The sequence below is a fragment of the Dromaius novaehollandiae genome, chromosome 2, assembly GCF_036370855.1.
Source record: "Dromaius novaehollandiae isolate bDroNov1 chromosome 2, bDroNov1.hap1, whole genome shotgun sequence".
NCBI classification, from domain to species: Eukaryota; Metazoa; Chordata; class Aves; order Casuariiformes; family Dromaiidae; genus Dromaius; species Dromaius novaehollandiae.
Window position 1 is genome coordinate 9,896,315 of NC_088099.1, and position 19,969 is coordinate 9,916,283.

At 38.9% G+C, this 19,969-nt stretch overlaps 1 protein-coding gene across 3 annotated transcripts in view; it reads left to right on the top strand.

Moving 5' to 3' along the window:
* Nucleotides 1-19,969, top strand: part of RBM33 (RNA binding motif protein 33) — a 103,552-nt gene that overhangs the window by 34,013 nt on the left and 49,570 nt on the right. For 2 of the 3 annotated variants that reach the window (XM_026102956.2, XM_064505747.1), the window contains 2 exons: nt 1,309-1,621; nt 8,106-8,164. In XM_026102956.2, coding sequence (XP_025958741.2) covers nt 1,309-1,621; nt 8,106-8,164 — 372 coding nt within the window. The remainder of the gene's footprint in view (nt 1-1,308; nt 1,622-8,105; nt 8,165-19,969) is intronic. The other variant, XM_026102967.2, reaches the window with a different exon arrangement.

Sequence of the window (19,969 nt, forward strand, 5' to 3'; positions counted from 1 at the left end):
CCTGGTTTGTGTCACAAACTATAAGTTACTTTTTCCTCCAAAAAAACCTTGGTAGGTATGTGATCAAGAGGTAGCCCACTATCTTTTTTTTTTTTTTTTTTTTTTTTTTTTTTTTTTTTTTTTTTAATCTGTCTTAAAGTGTGCTGGAAGCTGGGACTGTAGCACAAAGCTTGTGTATGTCTTTGCAGGACAAGGTCATCGATATTAAACAAAGGGGATTTTTTCAACAGCAGTAACTCTAGGTGCCAGTCGCTAGCAGGAGTCGGTGGACTGCTTCCCAGTTGAAAGCTGTGCAGTAGATTATTTCCTGCTTTTAAAACAGTGAAGGTGGAATCACATTTTTTTTTCCCCTGTATCGCTGCAATCTTTGCTACTTATTTCGGTTTAAAATGTTGTTGTAACTGTTTCTGTGCTCATCACAGTATCTTTTTGTCCATGCTTTGTAGCTACTTAGCTTTTAATGTAGGTGGCTGCTGAAAAAACAGATAAGTCGCATCTTAGTTACTAAAAGGCTGCCTGCTTGGGACTCTTCTTGTGCTACTGTTTGAGAGTAGCAGGACTAGGGCTCAAGGGTGATTTTTAGTATCAGTGATTTCAGAAGCAGAGGAGTGTCTCTGAAGAGAAACTTGAGGCCTCTCTTGATTTCTACTGGGTTTTGCCTAGTTGTTTTTGGGAAAGTTAATCAAGAAGAGACTTTTGTGTTATGAAAAATAGCTTGAAAAGTGTCTTAATGCTTTTTTTCTTCAAACAGTATGGCGGGGTGGGCTGCGCTGACCTCATCTTAAGAATGTAGATTAATTTGTGTTTTGACTTTTTGTGCTGCTGTTAGGGCTGTCATCTCAGAGAGGCTCTTCCATACGTGAGGGAAAAGCTAGTGGACTTGTGCTGGTATTGAGGGCTGAGCTTCCTCATGTTCAGCACGAATGCCTTATTGCAGTTGATGGCAGTCTGCGGTGACGCACACAGAGGGACTAAGACGGTGCAGTGTGAAAGCTGTAGGCCTGAACGGCTGCCTTTGGTGACATTCAGTCCAGGCATCCTAGGCGCTGCTGCTGGCTGGTAGCAGGTTCTGTCTCCTCCTTGCTCTTTGCCTTCCTCTCCCTCACATTAATGTCTTCAGTCATTCCTTTGCTGCTTGTGCTAATCGTTCTTAACAATTCCAGTGGATTTGATGATAGGGGAAAGACATTTATGTGCTAAAACTCGGTCCTGATTGTTTTTCAAACATGGCTTGGTTTTGTGCCGCTTTATTTGTCAGTATATTTGAACTGTAAAGCATATTGACTTTATTCTTTTGTCTGACTTTAGACTCATTCACAGAGGTTAATTCCACCACACCAGCAACCTGTTAGGAGTCTGTTCCAGCAGCAGCAACAGCAGCAGCAGCAGCAACAGCAGCAACAACAACAGCAACAACAGCAGCAGCAGCAGCAGCAACAGTTACAATCTCTGCTTCCTTTACAGCATCAGCATCATTCTTCCCCTCCTCCAGGGCTACATATGCCCCCTCAGATAGAAACCCCTAGAATAATGATGACTCCACCGCCAGTGACACCTCAGCAACCGAAGAACATACACATAAACCCACATTTCAAGGGGACAGTAGTGACGCCTGTACAAGGTGAGCTTTCTGAATGCCTTCCCAGTCATTGGAGTGTGACTCATCTCTTTCTGTGCCAAGGATGCAGCAGTTTTTGTTTATCACTTAATGGGCTTGTGATTCAGGCTGATATTTTCCTTAAAGCAAATATTTTGCCCCAATTAAGACATAATGTAGTTGGACTGTGGCCAGCTGAAATAGCAAAGCCTTTTCCACTTTATCATCTTTGTTACTCTAATGTAAAACCTGCAAAAAGCAGTAGAAGAGGAAATTGAAAAGAGAATGGATTTTAAAAGTAGCAGATGTCAGTTTTCAGAATTAGGTAAGTAGTGCAGTTTATAATTTCCCACATCATTCTAGGTTCAGCCAAGCATTCACGGAATGACCACCCACCTATATTAGTGTGAATATACTGAGGCACTCTTTGAACTGCAATTGTTGTGTGCAAGGTACAAGCTGCTATCCTTGTTTGACAAGATCCATGCCTTCAATTCTCCTTTCAGTGCCACAGTTAGGATTATTTGATTCAGAACCTGAGAAGCACATGCTTTTTCCATAACTTATTTAATGCAAGCACCCTTTGGGCTATGCATTTTAGGACAGCTGTCAACAGAGCTGTTAACATTATTACTTATTTGGGAAGTATATAATCACTAAGAGGATAAAAAAAAAGAAGATGCCTATATAACTCTGATTTGTGATTCTGGTTGGGACTAGACAAAGGGAAAAAAAAAAAAGTGTGTGTATGTATGTATATTTACATCTGGGTGTTACATATTTTTTTTCCCCTCAAATAAGCAGAACTCCAAGCCAGTGCTATCTTTGCTTCATTTATTTGCCCAATGAAAGGTGGGAATTTGGCAGAGTAGTCTATTGCCAGTTAAGACGAATCTGTTAGGCTTCTCACAGATGTCTTCACAGTAGCTGTTTCCTAGAGATTTTTTCACTTTTTCCTGTCTAATAAAATCAGTGCTTCCCACCAAATTATGCATCAGGACAGATTATCTGGAAGCAGTCCAGAGTCTCCTTTAGTCTTGGATATATGCCTTCTGTGCCTTTTTCTAATATTATCAAAGCAACAGTTCTGGGTACTTGTTTTGTGAAAAACAAAAATTCATTTTAGACTTTTTTTTTTAGATGCTTCTCTTCCTGTTGGTGTAGTCAGCTTCTCCTGCATCTAGGTGAACAAGTTTCCTCTTAATGCCAGTGATGGCTGCTGGGGACTTCTGCTTTTGCCTGATTTCAGAATTATACTGGTGTATCTTCTCTCTTTTGTATCATCGTTGTTTCTTCATCACATCATCAAGTGGCTGCATGCTTGCCTTGGTCTTACCACAGCATCTCTGCCATGTTGAGCATGCCAAGGGCCTCTCTATCTCCAGCATAACCTTTTTACTGTCTTGATTTGCTGATCCTCCTTTTAACAGTTATTTACCTCTGTATGGTAGGACATCTTCAGTAAAGATTTGTAATCTGTTTTTCAAAACTTCTACCTGCTGACTTTGTGTGGCCATTCACAGAGTCACAGAATGGTTGAGGTTGGAAGGGACCTCTGCAGATCATCTAGTCCAACCCCCTGCTCATCTAGAGCAGGCTGCCCTGGCCCATGTCCAGATGGCCTTTGAATACATCTCCAAGTGTGGAGACTCTGCAGCCTCTCTGGGCAACCTGTGCCAGTGCTCAGTCACCCTCACAGTATAGAAAACAAAAAAAAAACAAAATAACCCAAACAAACAAAAAAACCCCCCATAGATTCAGACAGAACTTCCCGTTTGTGCCCCGAGTTTGTGCCCGTTGCCTCTTGTCCTGGCACTGGGCACCATTGAAGAGAGTCTGCTCCCCTCCTCTTTACGTCCTCCCTTCAGATATTTATACATGTTGATAAGATTATCCCCTCAGTCTTCTCTTCTCCAGGCTGAACAGGCCCAGCTCTCTCAGCCTTTTCTCTTATGTGAGAATGTTCTAGTCCCATAATTACTTCAGTGGCCATTCACTGGATTCACTCCAGTAGCTCCATATCTATCTCATACTGGGGAGCCCAGAACTGGACACAGCACTCCAGGTGTGGCACCAGGGCTGAGTAGAGGGGGAGGATCACCTCCCTTGACCTGCTGGCAGTGCTCTTCCTAAGGCAGCCCAGGGTATCGTTGGCCTTCTTGGCCACAAGGGCACATTGCTGGCTCATGGTCAACTTGTTGTCCACCAGGACCCCCAGGCCCTTCTCCGCAGAGCTGCTTTCCAGCAGGTCAGCCCCCAACCTGTACTGGTGCATGGGGTTATTCCTCCCCAGGTGCAGGACTCTGCACTTCCCTTTGCTGAACTTCATGAGGTTCCTCTCTGCCCATCTCTCCAGCCTGTCAAGGTCCCTCTGAATGGCAGCACAGCCCTCTGGTGTCTCAGCCACTGCTCCCAGTTTTGTATCATCAGCAAACTTGCTGAGGGGGCACTCTGTCCCTTCATCCAGGTCACTGATAAATAAGTTGAACAAGCTTGGACCCACTGTTGATCTCTGGGATGTTCTGCTAGCTACAGGCTTCCAACTGGACTTTGTGCCACTGATCACAGCCCTCTGAGCTCAGCCATTCAGCCAGTTTTCTATCCACCTCATTCATTTCTTGACTGATAAAAGTATAGTCATCCTCTCAGCAGATCCAGAGAATGTTATCTGTTTTTTTTTTAATGGAAGAAATTATATGTTTTGGTGAGGATCAGGTGTGTTGATGGCAGCTGATACATATGAAATACCCTTGTGCCCTCCATTTTACTGAGGGAATCGTCAGCAAGACTCCTCAATATTTTTGCTAGTGTATGTGCAGTGTAGCCTTAAATGCAATCTTTTAAATCGCTGTAGAACTTGCATCTAGCTTCCTTATTAGGGAACATGTATGGGAAGCTCAGCCTTTTGCAACAGCTGTGAGTAGGGGCCTTCTCAGTCTCTTGGTCTCTATCAGTAGAGATATATTACTTGAAAGTACTTGCATTTGCACACCTAAGGAAAACAAGAGTAGGACTTCAGCAGTCTTCTTCAGCAAAGATAAGCACAATTTTATAATCTTCAATGGCATTTGCATAGTAAAATGCATCATTAAGCAAACCTCTGCATATTCACCAGCAGTCACTGCAGGTAAGTGGGAAGCAGAGATGTCAGCATAAGGAGAACTGTTCTAAACTCCTTGCAGAGGAGGAGGAAGGAGAAACAAAAATAAAAAAAGCCCAAACCTCCAAACAGGAGAAAAAAAAAAAACAACAACCCTGTATTACTACATCAGAGAGAGAGCTCTTGCTTGGTTTACTGCCTCTACTTGAGGCAGAACCTGGCAGTTGACAACTGTGTTTGACTTGCAGCATCATTTATTTCAGGGTAAGAGGAAGTATGAAAGAGCTGGGACAGACCTCATGTTTTTGATGATGTCCTGCTTCTTGGATGAGTCTATTTCCAGGCATATAAGGCGAATACAGTCAGATAAGTGCAAAGTTCAGTGGGATTCTGGTGTTTGAAATGTGATGCCTGGAAGCTAAAATGCCATGTCTGGAAGTGCATGGTATGCACACTTAGGTTCTGTTGATTTTAATGAAGTGCTGTCATGTTTACATGTAGGCTGTCTGGTGTTCCCCCCCCCCCCCCCCCCCCATAATTTTATGGCAAGATTGAACCCGCATACTTTTAATTGTCTGCATTAAGGACATGTGTTCTAACTCCAGACCCTGGAAACTTACTTTCTTTAACATCCTTTGGTTTGAGTTCACTTTTGATTGGATATAGTATATCAGTATCTCCTAAAATAATCTCAAACCTCCTGTAAATTGTTATGAAATTATCATTTGAATAAAATAGCATGTTTAAGACTGCTGGTAGCCATTTGTTTTAGCCTGAAAGTGAGTTTGAAGTTACTCTTGAACATTCCTATTATTGGCTTACTCCTGTGTCTCAAAGGCAAATCTCTCCTCGTGACTGCCATCTCTCTGTTCAGCCTCGAATCTTGGTTCAGTAAAGTTGGAGAGTCACTTCATGTCAGATGAGTTTGGTTTTTTTTCAAATTTCCCCTGAAGTTTTTTCAGTTTTTGATGTTTCATAAATGAATAAGAAGAACTGAATCCATCAAAGCCTCTCAAATGGCTATGTGAGCCTTTGTTCATGACTTCTTCAGATATTAGTTGTCATTCAGTTATTAGCCTCTTGCAGCATTTGATTCCCATGTCTTTTAAATGCTGGCTTGTCATATAGTTTACTTTTGTGTTCCTTTCTGTAAATTAGTTTTGAGTTATGATAATTTTGGGCTCACCATGTCCAGATTGGAGTATGATGAATTTACAAATACAGTAGGACTGTACATAGATGTACTATGGTATACTAATTCACCCATTGATTCAGGTATTGAGGTTTTTTCCCCTTAATATTTATACCACAGATAACTATTTCAAGAATATTTTAGATGTTGCCAGAATCAACATGAATTAGTAATGAGCAGTTTCTGGCAGCTCAGTAGACTAGCGCACCATTTACCTTCTAAAAACTATTGAGCGTCTTGGGAAAAATTACATTATAATTCTTCTAAATCATCAGTATGGGAATTGCTCTTCATCTCTTCAGGTACAGCCATGGTATTTACAGCCCAAAGCAATTTAATCTCCTAAAATAGTGTCTAACAACATGCTGTGTATTTTCAAAACATACCTTTCAAAGCTGGGGAAGATTTGACATCAGGAAGGCGAATGCTTCTCTGAGGCTTCTTTGCTGCTTCAGCAAGAGAGTCCAAGGATTGAAGGGAGGTTGAGTTTGAACTACCATCTTTCATGAGTATTAAATTCATTTGTCTAAATATATATATAAAATACATGTACATATATAGGCCACTGCCAGAGGCAGGATTCCAAAATAGACACACATGGGTTCTGTTCAGCTGATGTTTCTCTGCTTTCCGACCCATGCGATTTTTCTCAGTGCCTCTCTGACCTGTAATACCTGAACTATTTTAGTCCTAGGTCTGTCAGGAACACGCTGTCAATTTTTCCAAGTGGCTGTGGCTGTACAATATTGATGGGTGTTTGTTAGAGGCTGAGATGAGGCCATTCAACTAGTGTTTTCATGTAACCTGATACAGTTTGCATGCAGTTCTTGCAAGGCACAAGGTTGGTGCGCTTAGTTTACCATGTGCTTCCATGAACCAGTAAACCACAAGTGCTTAACAAAAGTGGATAGAAGCCAGGCAGGGAAGTGAACTTTAAAAATAACTACTAATGCATTAGTTCTTGTGCCTCAGTTATCAAGGAAAAAGGGATGTTTGAGAAATTTTAACAAACTCTGTGTTGGGGAGTGCAGCTAATTCAAGGAAGTTGTTGGGTGCATTTCTTAACGCCTTTCCTGCTGTGAAATGTAATGCAGTAGCTGTTGTCCAAGAAGTTAAAAGTAGACCCTGTGCAGGAAACAGGTTTCCTGTTGCTTTCAAAAATACTCAAAATAAATTGGAGAAAAATATCCTAACTAAGTCTTTAGAAAACGAAGAAACACATTTGGTCCTGTTTAATTGAAATGCTTCACTTCATCTTCTCTAGGCCTTTCATTTATGTTTTAACATTAAAGCATTTGTTAAACTTTCAATTGTTTAGACAACTCAGAGAGACAGAAAAAACCTCCACTGAAAAATGGGAAATCTGTCTTTACAGTTTGTTGTGCTGGGGCTTTACAAAAGGTTTTGTCCCCAAGGAGATCCACCAGTAGTTCTTTTGTGCATTGTGATTTGAAGTGACTGGGGGGTTTGTTTGTTTGTTTTGTAATGAGCCTCCTGGTATACAGTTATATCTATAAGTCATCCATTTTAATCCCCCCAAAATCTCAATTTTGGACAAGCTATTTTCATAAAGACGACTTGCTATTTCTAACTTTTCATGCCATCTCTTTATGAAATAGCAGTCTTTCATCTGAGACCAGCAGCTCTGTGATTACACACGGAGGTTACGGTTACATGTATCATTGCAGTGGCACAGTCCAATTAAGAAGTTTGTTTTCTTTTACTTGTCACTGCCTGCCTCATTTGGCCTTCCTATGGACCATGATTTATACCAGATAGGTCCTCTGATGCCTGTGCCTGCTGTGGTGAGACTGGGGGATACCTAGGAGAAGTTGAGGAGCATGAAGGTGAGAGGGCTCATTAATCATGCACCTTTCTGTGAACATGAGATTATCATTAGAGTCTGTGCCAACTTTGCCTAAGAGAAGGCTTTGCCTGAGTGCGTATTCTGCTTAGCCTTCCTGAAATAAGAAGCAATGTAATTCTGGAAAATGCAGAATTAAATAGGGAAATGGGCTAGGAGAATCCGAACTGCCCTGTTGCGCGCTGGAGGTGGTGGTGGGGAAATGCCCACTTGAAGTGCATTGTAGGAACTGTGGCGTGCGAGAGGAAATGGAGCAGGTTTTAATCACGGCTTCATATGCAACTTCTTTTGGAAATAACAGCAATGACCATTAGGTAAGACAAATGGTGTTAAAAGGTGCCTCTTGTTTCAGTGCCCTTGCTGCCAGTTCCAGCCCAGCCAAGACCTGCTGTAGGACCCCAGAGATTTCCCGTGAGTAGCAGCTGTTTCTTCTTCTCTGATATGGATAAGCATACATTTGCAAAGAAATATTAATATAGCAAATAAAAGCTGTTCTAGTGAAATATAATTTTAAGGATTTGTAAATATTGACAATACACTCTGCAGTTGAAAATGTTTGTTAAAAGCTTAAGGTCAATGGATTTTTGAAGGTAGAATTAATTCTGTTTAACTGTAAAATTGTTGAACCAATCTCTCCAGTGGGAGAAGTAGGAATACATCTTGTCTTAAAGAACATCGGCTTCATTTTATTACTAGAATCTTTCTGTATAAATAGAATCCTTATTTTATTTGATATAATAAAAGGCTATTTGAAAAAATCCCTCAGCTTAAAAAGGAGGATGTATCTTTTGTTGTAAAAATCAGCAGAATTTCATGTTGTCATTACTTCAGGTGTTTAAATGCCTTCATGTTTTTAATATCAAAAATGGGAATGGCATTGTATGACTTTGCTTTCTTCTACGTCTCTAACTTCCAGAACAAACAAAGCACGTAGCTGTTTCACGAGGCTACTTGCACTTGATTTATCAGTTCTGTGAATGGGGACAGTGCACATTTTTAGACTTTCTCAGTATTTCATGAATTTGTTGTCTTAAATTTTTAGTTTAGGTGGTTTGCAGAGTGTCAAAATAAGTAAAAGAAAAAATATTTTGTGCACTATTGCCTTAAGTCTTTTCTAATAAAGACCCATGTATTATTTTCCCCAAAGATATAAAATACACCAAAGTTACCCTCTGTGAGTGTTTGCAGTGTTGAAGGGGGAAAGTAGATGTTTGTGAACATCTGTGCGGACTCACACAATAAATTACTTGTATAGAGATCAGATGTATTGGAAAGAAGCAGATTTCGGAAACCTGCTGTGACTTTTGATTGCCATGTGCATATCTGATTGTTTTTGATGCAGACTGTTTTTCTCACAAGACATCTAGCTAAGGAGTTGTGATGTCCGTAATTCATACAGAAACTGAGTGTTTAAATTACCACCATATTTCTTCTATGAAGTATAAAAATGTTAAACAATAGAACTGCAGTTTCATTTGGTAACTTCATGTTAACCAATTTCATCTACATTTTAACCGAACATATTTTTTTAAACTCAGATTTACTGCGATTTTTAGAGGAAATAATTTTCTTCACCAGTCTTTAGTATTAAGTAGAGAAATAATTTAATTTTTTTTTAAATGAAAACATACATCTTTCATCTGTTTGACATTGAGTTCCTTTGCAAGTAAACACGGTTTGGGATTGAAAAGAAATTGGAGGACAAGGAATTATCTGTAAATCTGTTGTAATTGACATCTTTGAAGTGTGTTTACATCAGTGTAGAAAAATTAGAAACTAATTTCTTTAAATAGACTGTGAAATTAAATTTTAATTCTGTTCAGTTTTGTTTTTGCAACTGTTGAGAAGTACTTCAAACATAGCTAAAATTCAGTCTTGTATGCAGCAATTTTTTAAATGAAATAAAACAGATTCAGCATTTTTGGTAGGAATCTTACACCTCTTGCCTACAGAAAACTGTTGACTATTTGCTGCCTTTTTATGTAACCAAGGTACTGGCAAAGAGTCAGGGTAAATTTTTTTTCTTTTTTTCCCATAAAGGGGTGGAAGGATATCTTAAAATAAGAGGATCCAGTACTGAGATTTGGCTGTCCTGAGGGTTTTTTTTCCCCACTTCAGCTAGTAACCTGTCTGACCCTGAGAATGTTACTTAATCTTTCCGTGACTCAATGATTTGTAAAATGAGTATAATATGGACTTCCCTTACGAAGTACTTTATCAATTTTGCGTAGGTTATCAGTCCTATTAGGATTAGGAATTAAGCGTCGCTGTGTACATATCTCATGTTTGTTTTATTAGATGTAGTATGTTTAGCTCTTGAGCTGTAGTCAAATTTACTTTCTGACTTGAAGGTTTGATCTTGCAGAACTACCTTTTTTGTTCTGTTACATGTCAAATACTTTTGTGCAGTTATAATTCACTTGTTTATGTGTATATATTGACTTATAGGAGTATAGCAATGGCTAGACAACTTTGCTGACAAGCCATTTGAAAAAGATCAAAGAATGGCTGCAGATTTTGTTCATTCATCCTCTTTCTCATTACAAAGGGATCTCTGGATAAATAATAACAACTCATATTTGCTCTTGTTTTTAGGATCGTCAAGTCAAAGAATAGTAGTCTGGTAATTTTCTGGTTGCTTTGTTTCTAGACTGTGGAGTTAAATACTTGTAGTCTGCTTTCCCATTTAACATTGAACCTGATGGTTTATTTTGGCTGACTGTCGCAGAGGTGGCAACATTGAAGATGATAAAATTATTGCAAGGGAGGGACCTGCAGGTGTCTGGTGCTCTAACTCAAGGAAAAATTGCCTCTGAGTTCATGTCTTATCTGGCAGAGGAAACCTCTCAGCACGGGGAGCGCTTGTATGCTCCAGTCATGGGAAGAGCTTCAATCAGAGCTAATCAATTGCAAGTCATAAATCCATCGGAAACCAGGTGTTATTAATTTATGGCTAGTGAAGTGACTTGTAACCATGTAATGGTTAATTCTTACAACCTTTTGCAGAAGGATGTAATTGAAGAGTTGAAAGTTGTAATGAGCATGTTGGTTTGAGTTTTAAATTATGAGAAACATGTAGGACTGAATCAGTGTAGTGTTGATCAGGACTGAATCTGCTTGGAGTTGGGAGTGATTACATGCACTTAACAGCCTTGAATCTAAATTTTGGTGTTTCAGGGAGGGGCTTAATATTGAATTACTTGTCATTTTAAAGCTTAATCCCTTAAATGTGTAGAAAGGAAGTATTAGAAAGGACATAATGGAATTAATCTATTTGTGTTCCCTACTTAATGTTATTTTAACATGTAGGGTATTTCTGAATCAAGCAATGAAGTTGTCCATCTCTTACTGTGTAAGCACTCAAGGTGACAGTGCGAACACTATTTGAGAGTCATATTCAACTAACTAGGACAGAAGAAATGGTGGTGCTGAGGCACGTTATGAGAAATGTGGTAAACTTGTGCTAACTGGGTATGAAAGCGCCGAGTGTGCTGAGCGCTTCATCTAAATTGCAAGGAGCTCTTTACGTTGCTGTAAGTGATAGTAATCCAAATCTTTAACCATAGTTTAAGCTAATATTTTGTAGGTATTTGAATTAACCTGGCACCGCACAAGTGCCACCTGAATGTTTTCTTTAAACTGCTCGAAGGACAGATTAGGCTAACGTTTTCAACTGAGTCTTTTGGGGGGTCTTGTTTTATGTCTTATCCGCCTTTGATTTAGAGAGGCAAATATGCCCATCTCCAAGTTGCTGTCCCAGTGTCACAACTGGCATTTCACAAAGGAACACCTACTTTGGGGACCTATCCATTTTAAGGAATGTGACTGAAGGCTTTATTCACAGAGCAGTTGGCTGGCGTTTCTGAATTCGTCACACCTTTTTTGACCAAGTTATGGGCTTTTGCGGATGCCTCGGTCCTGGTTTGTAAGCTGCAGTCTCAGGACCGTGGTCCCTGCCCCATGGTGTCCGCTGTCTAGGCTAATCTCTCCTTTGATTGCTACATTTTTGTGAAGGGTGGGATAAAATAAGGGGGAAAAAGATGGACAATGGAAAAGGTGTTTCTAAACACTTCCTTTACATCTAAGCTGCTATTAACTGGCTATTATACAGCATAGGCCAGATCCTTTCTTAATATGAAACTGGCAAAGTTAATGGCTTTCAACCAGTAATTTTCATGAGCTGAGTTGATGATCCTGATTTTTTTTTTTTTCTTTTTAATCCTATATGTGATTCCTCCAGCACATTCTGCATCCTAAATGTTTTGGCATTTGCCTAAGGAAAAACTTACAATGAATTTTTTGCTTTAAAATTATTTAATTTTATTTAACTTAATGAATGTTGCAGTAATTTTCAGATGTAGCACATTCATGTGCAGTTTTTTTTTAAGGATGTATGAAAGTAGAGCAAGTGTTGCACATGTTTTGGGACAATATGACAGTTTTTTGTTGTCGAAATTCCTCAGACGGAAACTGGGGGGGGATCCCTAGCATCCAAACTGGGGGACGGAATGGGATATTTGGAGTGAAGAGGATGTTGTGGAGAACCTGCCTCACGTTGCTAAAGGCAGATGTCATCCCCCAACTGAATTTTATTAACTTTGGTCAAGTTGAGTTCGAGAGCTGAAACTAGAAATGGTCTGAACTGGCATGAAACAAAGTGGTATTAGTGTCTGCCTGACCAATTTATGCTACAAAGGCTTTTTTTAATGCACAGAATTTTTCTTCTTTGCTACAGCACCTTAGCGCACTGTGTACTTTGCAAATAACTGTTGCATTCGAATCTAAAAAATTAAATTGCCAGATAAATTCTCTGTTTATTTAGTATTAAAAAATAAGATTTTAATAGAGCAAGTTGTCTTCCAAGTTCTGGCAAATATTCTGCACCACGTGTCTTTTCAGTTCCTAAGTTTTTTTTGTGATTTGTTTCTGGAACTTGTCTGTCTTTCCATTTCCTTTCAATATGATCTTTCTCCCAAAAGGATGCTTGAATCGTTCTTAAATTGTTACCTGCACCCTTAGTAAATATTTTATATTCTCTTTCAACGTGCTTCCATTTGATCTCCAGGACATCAGCTGTTGCCTTAAACTGATGCTGTGAAAGGGAGGGGTTTGGTGAGTTTTGATTCTGGTTTTGAACCTTTCTGAAACTTCGACTTTGACAAATTCTGAGCTTTCAAGTATTATTTTCAAATTCAAACAGTGTTTTAAAACACTCGTGTATGTTTTCATCCGTGAGAGGTTTCTAAATAGGTGCCCAGTTGTTGCTGCGGACTCTGCGGTAAGCGGTCCCTTGTAAACCATTCGCCTTCCTTCCTTCTCTGCCATCCTTCATTTGCCACTTGCTTGAAACAGATTTTAGACAAGCACTGTATTTGTGCTATATAAATTATAAAATGCATATTGGAATGCTATTTACTTTTTTTTTTTTCTTCCTTCAGAGTGGCCCTTGGGCTGCCTTGGCTCAGCCTAAAGCAAGGTTTTAGCAGACTCGATCGGTTTGGGTTTTACAGCGGACCTGTGGGTGTGTCTTTGCATAAACACCACTTGCAGTATGTGGAAGCAGAAAATTGCAGTGCTTTGCAGAACAAAACTCCTTGGAAAAGGGTTTCCTTTTCATTGTGCAAAATGCAAGCAGGGAGTTTGAATTTTTCCATCATTTCAAATTCAGATGTGAGTTGCTATAGGTAAAGAAGGGTTTTGGCAACTGCTGTTCTGGTCTTGGCTTTTATTCTCCGCTGCTCACACTAAGGACAATTTTAAACAGTCCTGCATCTGCATACTGTCACTTGTTTTAAACTGCCCTTTAGTAAGAAACAATCATTAACTATTGCATGTTTGCAACAGTATGTATATAGGAGACAAACTGTTAATTTAAATGAAAAGCCGCTTGTGAAAAATGATTCTCCTGCTTCCCCACAATTATTCTGCTTTAGCTATGGCTTTACTATAATGAGTAACAGTAAATGAAATTTTCACTCTATTACTGTGTAGCAGTAGCAGATCGCAGGTAGTGCAGAAAGCATTTTGTTTTCATTTAACAGGATACATGGTATCAGGTGGTGTTGATTGACATTTCTTGGATAGTGCCTTACACAGCATTTCATGCAAATCATGTTCGAATGAGACTGCTGCATCAAATTACATTTCTTTCAGATTATAGTCCTTGCGGATGTGAGAGCGAGCTTGTTCGGCAGCTAGCTTTCGTTTTGAACACTTACTGTTTTCACAACTTGTCTGCAAAGCTCTATAATTACAGCACTTAAGATAGTGAAGGAATGACGGGCACTTTCTCTTATCGGATCTATAAGTAGTAGCAAGCAGATGCAGCATGAGATCCCTCCAGCTGTCAAACATTGTCAGGCTGGCATAGAAGGAATGCAGTTTAAAATGCAGGTGACATAATACCCAACATCCTCCATTTGCTAGTGGGCTTCTGATTAATCACGATTACCATACATTATCATACCATCAAATTTAATCATATCAATGAATTCCCATCTGCAAGAGGAGCAGCAGCAGCAGCTAAACATGATGGTAACAGCTATTAAAGAAGAGAGAAATAGATGGCTTCTAAATGCAGTAACCCTTTAGCTTGTCGTGCGAGCTCCACTTTGCATGTGCTCTATAGATTCTAAAATCAAACAGAAAACTTGTGTGTTTATATTTCATAGTTTTTTGTCGCTTACCTTTATGTTCAGTAATTTCTGTTTAGGACTGCCAAGGAATCCTGAGTTGCAGACTTAAAAATTTTTTTTTTTCCTGTGTTAATGACATCAGATTTTCTGCAGTTCAGTCTCACCTTTATTACCTGCTAATTGATTTTGATATATTTGGATAAATGTAGTTAAAACATTTTTTTAAAGCCTTATGAGCAAAGCATAAATTTTCATCAAGGCTCACAGGAAAATGTATTAAATGTGCAGCTATATAGCCATTAATTAGACACCATTAGAAGAGACTTCTAGCGAAAGTCAGGTCTCCTCTTCTAAAGAATCCATTAAAATATTATACAATTGACTTTTTACTACAATGCAGTAAGACAAAACTAGTGCTTAAATACTGGTTGTGGAACTGAAATATGTGTTATAACATTATAGAGTTCTAGATGATAGTATAATTGTCTTAAGTGATTTTGACTGAGCCGAAAAACATCATTTAAAAGACAATTCAGTCCATTTGTAACATCACAGTGAAAAACAAATTTTCCGTTATTTATCAACTGATACTTATTAAGCTTCTGCACCCTCAGTTCTTGCCATTTACCTTTGAATGTAGAGGAAAAAATATTTAGTTTGTTATAGAATACTGGAGTTTAGAGTAAACTGGGCTAATTTAGAGGAATACTATAGCTTCATTGTAGGATACCCAAAAAAAGGAAAAGTTCAGGCCTTCGTACTCAACACGTGAGTAGCACCTACAAGCTCTTTGGGAGCCCTGGGGCTGTAACGTGCTTGCGTCTGAGTGACCTTGCAAACAAGGTCAGGGCTATGTACAACACCTGCAAAAATGAAATTTCCTTTCAGAATTATAAATTAGGAATGATGTAATTTAACTACTAAATAGATCTGAAATAGCATTTTCTAATACAAATCAAAGTCCAGGCCAGCAGCAGTTTTAATACTGTCTTCTATAACATTGTTCTTTGCTTGACACTTTTTTTGTAGCAATCTGAGAATTTTTAATTGAAGGGAGAAGCATCATCCCAAGTCACATGTATTTATTTTGGGGGTTCTCAGGTTGCTTTTAGCCAACTGTGACTGCGCTATCAAGCTTGGAGTGTAATACAGAAATCCTGAACTTGATGTTCAGCATCCAGGTTAGTTGTGACATCTCTGAATTCTGTTTCTAATTGTCAGTGACTTGCAGGTCACCAAGATGCACTAGATCAATAAACATTGTAATAATATTTCTGGGCAATAGTCTCAAGTCTAAGGATAAGGTATAGTTTTTATAGGAGTTTTATCTCAATAGTTCTGAAAGCAGAAGACGTCCATACTTTTGTTTGAGACTCTAATTATTTATACATTCCTAATTAAACTGACATTTTTCAGCACAAACATTCAGAAAGATTTTATTGTCTTTCAAATGATTATGAAATTCTCTGCTCTTGAGAGAGAGCTCATGCTTTGGCACTCTAATGTCTGCTATGCCAGTTTTCCAATTTCTGTTTTGTGGTATTTCTGTGTTGTATTTAACCTTAAGAAGTGAGAGAGGGTACCAAACAGGAACGGGTCACACGCTCCCCTCCACGCCAGGTCCCCAAAGACTACGCCAGAGCCCCAGCGAGGTTTACAACCAAAGTCAAACTGGAGCTGCCCAGCACATTAAACACCTTTTTCACAAATTACTTAGATTTGTGCTCTGATCTGAGAGGTTTGGGTTTATTTATTCTTCAAGTAGTGGAGGCAGCTATGACGTTTTTATAATGGTCTGTCTCTTCTTGCTGTCGACGTTCCTCCTCCAGCCACAGCAGACAAGCTGATGAGAGCCCAGCTCTTGTGCTCAGCCATACTGTTGTGAATTCAAAGCTACAGTTGGGATTTAATGGTCTTTTCCTATATTGACATTTCATGTAGGAGCCTTTTCTTAGAATTGCTCTTGAGTGGGACCACTTGCCCTGCAGATTTCCCCTCTCTACCTTCTGTACCACAATGATGGAGCAAAGGCCCAGGAAACCTGTCTGTTGAGAGATCCTCTTGTGTAGCAGTGGTTGCTTCTGGGCCGTGTTGCCCTGTTGCTTCTCCTGTGCTTGCTAAGGCTTCCCTAGAAATGCACCAAAATTGTGAGAATTTTTGTCTGTTTTTGCAACATTAATTTGGCTGCGCTTGATGTGCGAAGAGGGATATGCTGAAACTTTCTGGAAAGCGACACTGTCTTATGTACAATGAATCTAATTTTTATCTTCAGTTTCCTGAACTGCTTGGGATGGTCTTAGTATGGCTAAGAGCAGGTTAGTTATCTTCCTTTTTCAGTATTGGCCATATCCATATTTTAGCTGCTTGAGCATGAGCTGGCTTAAATAACAAGGGATTCACTTTTATCTTTCTGTGCTTTTCTTGGTTTTCCATGATGGCTGAATTATATTTTGGAGCTTAAACAGAGAAATTGGACATCAGTGATTTTTCTCACGGGTATTCTGGATTTGTACATAAACTTCCCTAAACTTTCTTATTTATTAGCATTGTATAGTGTCAAAGAGAAGCTGGTCCTGGTTATGTGGTGCATCTTTAATATTAAAAATTACTTTAGACTTGATTTAGGGAAATATCAGCATTCTTCCAGACTGAATCTGCCTTTAATGCTAGGATCTGTGCTGTCCACTTACTCAAGCCATCAGTTGCGCTCTCCTTGCATTTTCTCCTCAAACTGTATCCCAGGAGCTTTGAAAAGACACAGTTGCGTGGCATGTATTCATTTTCTTGAGTTTTATGATATTGATGATTTCTTACTCCAAACTCTAATTTTTGTTCATCTTGATGAAATGTATTTAAAGAATGAATTTTTATATAGGATCTACTTGAAATCCTAATTCTGTCAGGAAAATCTTAGGTTTTCTTTCACCTTGATGAAATTATGTGACTGTCGCAGACATCACAGGGAGACTGCTGGGTCACAGACCTCATAGTTAAGGAAACACCAAATATGTTATATTATAAAATTTCAGTGAATAGTTTTCTTTCTATATGCTGTGTGCGGTAAATGAGAACACTCTGAAACTAATGTGAAATGAACTTTGGCGTGTGCAGTGGGTTGTATACATCTCTACTTAAAAATTTTTGAACCGTATTCACCATACGTGAAACCAGGCTTCTTCCACAGGAGGATGACAAGTCAGCTCTTTGCTCTGGAAGGTGGGCATTTTAGGAAAGCTTTTCAAAAAGTCGAGTGGCTGCTGAAATAAGAGGATTAATATCTTGCGACAGACGGCTATAGTTTTAATTGTCATAGGTTGCAGTGGTCATTATTCTTTGCGTTTAAACCATATAAGAAGAATTAACTGAGTGGCCCTGCTTAGCTGTCAATGGGGTTCTCCTAGCTCTTTGCATTTTAAGTGAGATTAATAAATGAAAACATGTTGTAGAGGCAGGGTGTAATTTATTGAAAGATTCATGAAGTTTCAATGACATTGTTAAGGTATTTAATTAGTCTCGTGGAAAAAAATAGTGGAGTGACCCTTTTAGAGAAGCTGATAAGTCATATAATGGCTGTTAGATCCTCTTTATTCCTTGCTTTATAAGATTAACTTTGTGCTAAGCAATTTATGCTAAGTTTTCCCTTTTATTGGTAACCAAAGTTATCTGTGCTTCATGAATAGATTATTGGAGATAACATCATGTAATTAACAAGAGATGCAGAAAAGTAAGAGCACAATTTGTGTAAGAATTGTATGAGAGAATGTTAATTTCTTAACTAGGAAGGATATTTAAAGGGATAAAAGGAAGGCAAAATAGTGCAGTTCTTTGAAAGGATTAAAGTAACCTTATCTTGTGTTCTTTCAGAAGGTGGGATTGCCTGAGTGTGTGAAAGTCATGTTCAATGAGCTATTCACAGCTCTAATGAATTGTAGACACAAGTTTGCGCTGCGTGGGTTTCTTTTTCTTTTTTTTTCCCAAAGTGATTGATAACATGCAAGTTGTGCCTTATTGAACAATGAAAGTTGGAAAAAGGAAATTGCATAACCTGCAGGCACGTGGAACTGTGTAGCAAGTGTCAGTGTGAGGTGCTATAAATTACGGTATGTGGAAGAGGAGTGGATGGATCCTTTTTTTTTTTTTTTTTTTTTCCTCTCTCAGAGTACACTTTGCAAAATTAAAGATTTGAGACAATATAATACCTGTCAGCAGCACTTCAGTGTGCAGATGTCTTCGACTTTTAAGTAATTCTATAATGTCCATGGTTGTGGTCTCTTTAGAAATCCACACACAACCCCATTTCCAATGCTGTTTCTTTCTAGACCTAAGTCCTTGCGTTTAAAAAGATGAAACAAATTTTAAATGTTTCAAAGTAAAATTATGCTAGGATAAATGGTAGAGTTAAACACATTTCTTAAAAACAGATGGGTCTTTAATGGCTTAAGGAAAATCTTGATGTTCAGTAGCTTGCTTTCAGTGTGCAGGGGTTGAAGTATGTTTTGGTTCTGACAGAAGACACCAATGGGACTGGCCAGAGCTGCGTCCCCTCCGCCCACTCATCCTTATGGAGAGGCTCCGAGCCCTGGTTTAGGTGGATGTAACCCCTCAAGCTTTCAAAAATGACAGTGTCTCTCTCAGGCCCTTTGAAATACTTTTTGACACCAGGGCTTCACCTAGTGGTTTCAGAAGAATTATACAGCACTGAACTGGTTGCAGAATACTTTTTACTTTTGTGAAGGGAGATGTGTAGATTGCTTAAGAAATTATTATTATTATTATTATTATTATTATTTTCTTTCTCAACCGTGTCTGAGATGTGGTGGGTGGGTAAGTCTGGTTCACGACTTGTTCCCTGTTTCTCTGTGAACTTTTTGCAACTAGCTTTAAATATAGCTGTAAGTTCCAATTTGGGCTTCTTTCCTTCCTTGCTATTTGTGTACTCTTTTATTAAATAATCTAATAACAAAGAGAGGGAGAGAACGCTTCCAAGAAGCTGCTGTCTGCCCTCTGCTGCATCTGTCCCATATGGGAGTCTGGCAACTGAATCTCTGGAAACATCTGTGTTAATCTGATCCAGATTTGTAAGGTCTCACTGCAAAGTCACAGCAGTATTTTTGTCCTTTTCTCCAATGTTACAAATGGCCCTAATCTTGGGTGGAAAGTTTAGGACTTGACTAATTACATGAACTTCCAAGAGTCCCATTCATTTAGCTGGAATCTGTTAACTTAAATAAATGTATTTTGAAGTCCATAAGATTTGTTAAGTATTATTAAGTTTCCTACAAGGGGTAGTAATGGCGAACTGATAGTTAAAATAATTTTTGTTGGGAGCCTTACTTGATCTGTGTACTGAATAGTTGGTTGTAATTTGAAACTGTCCGGAGAGCGAAACCATGAAAAATGGAAGTAACTACTGTGCATATAGAGATTTATTATGGAGCTGTGTTACAGTATGCTTATTCTGTCAGAAATAGACCATTATGAAAACTGGCTTTTGCACCTGCTCTTCGTTAATTTTTGAAGTTAAATAGCTGTGTGTAGTCTTTCCTACAAAACACCGGAATGCAGTTGGGGGTTATTAGCA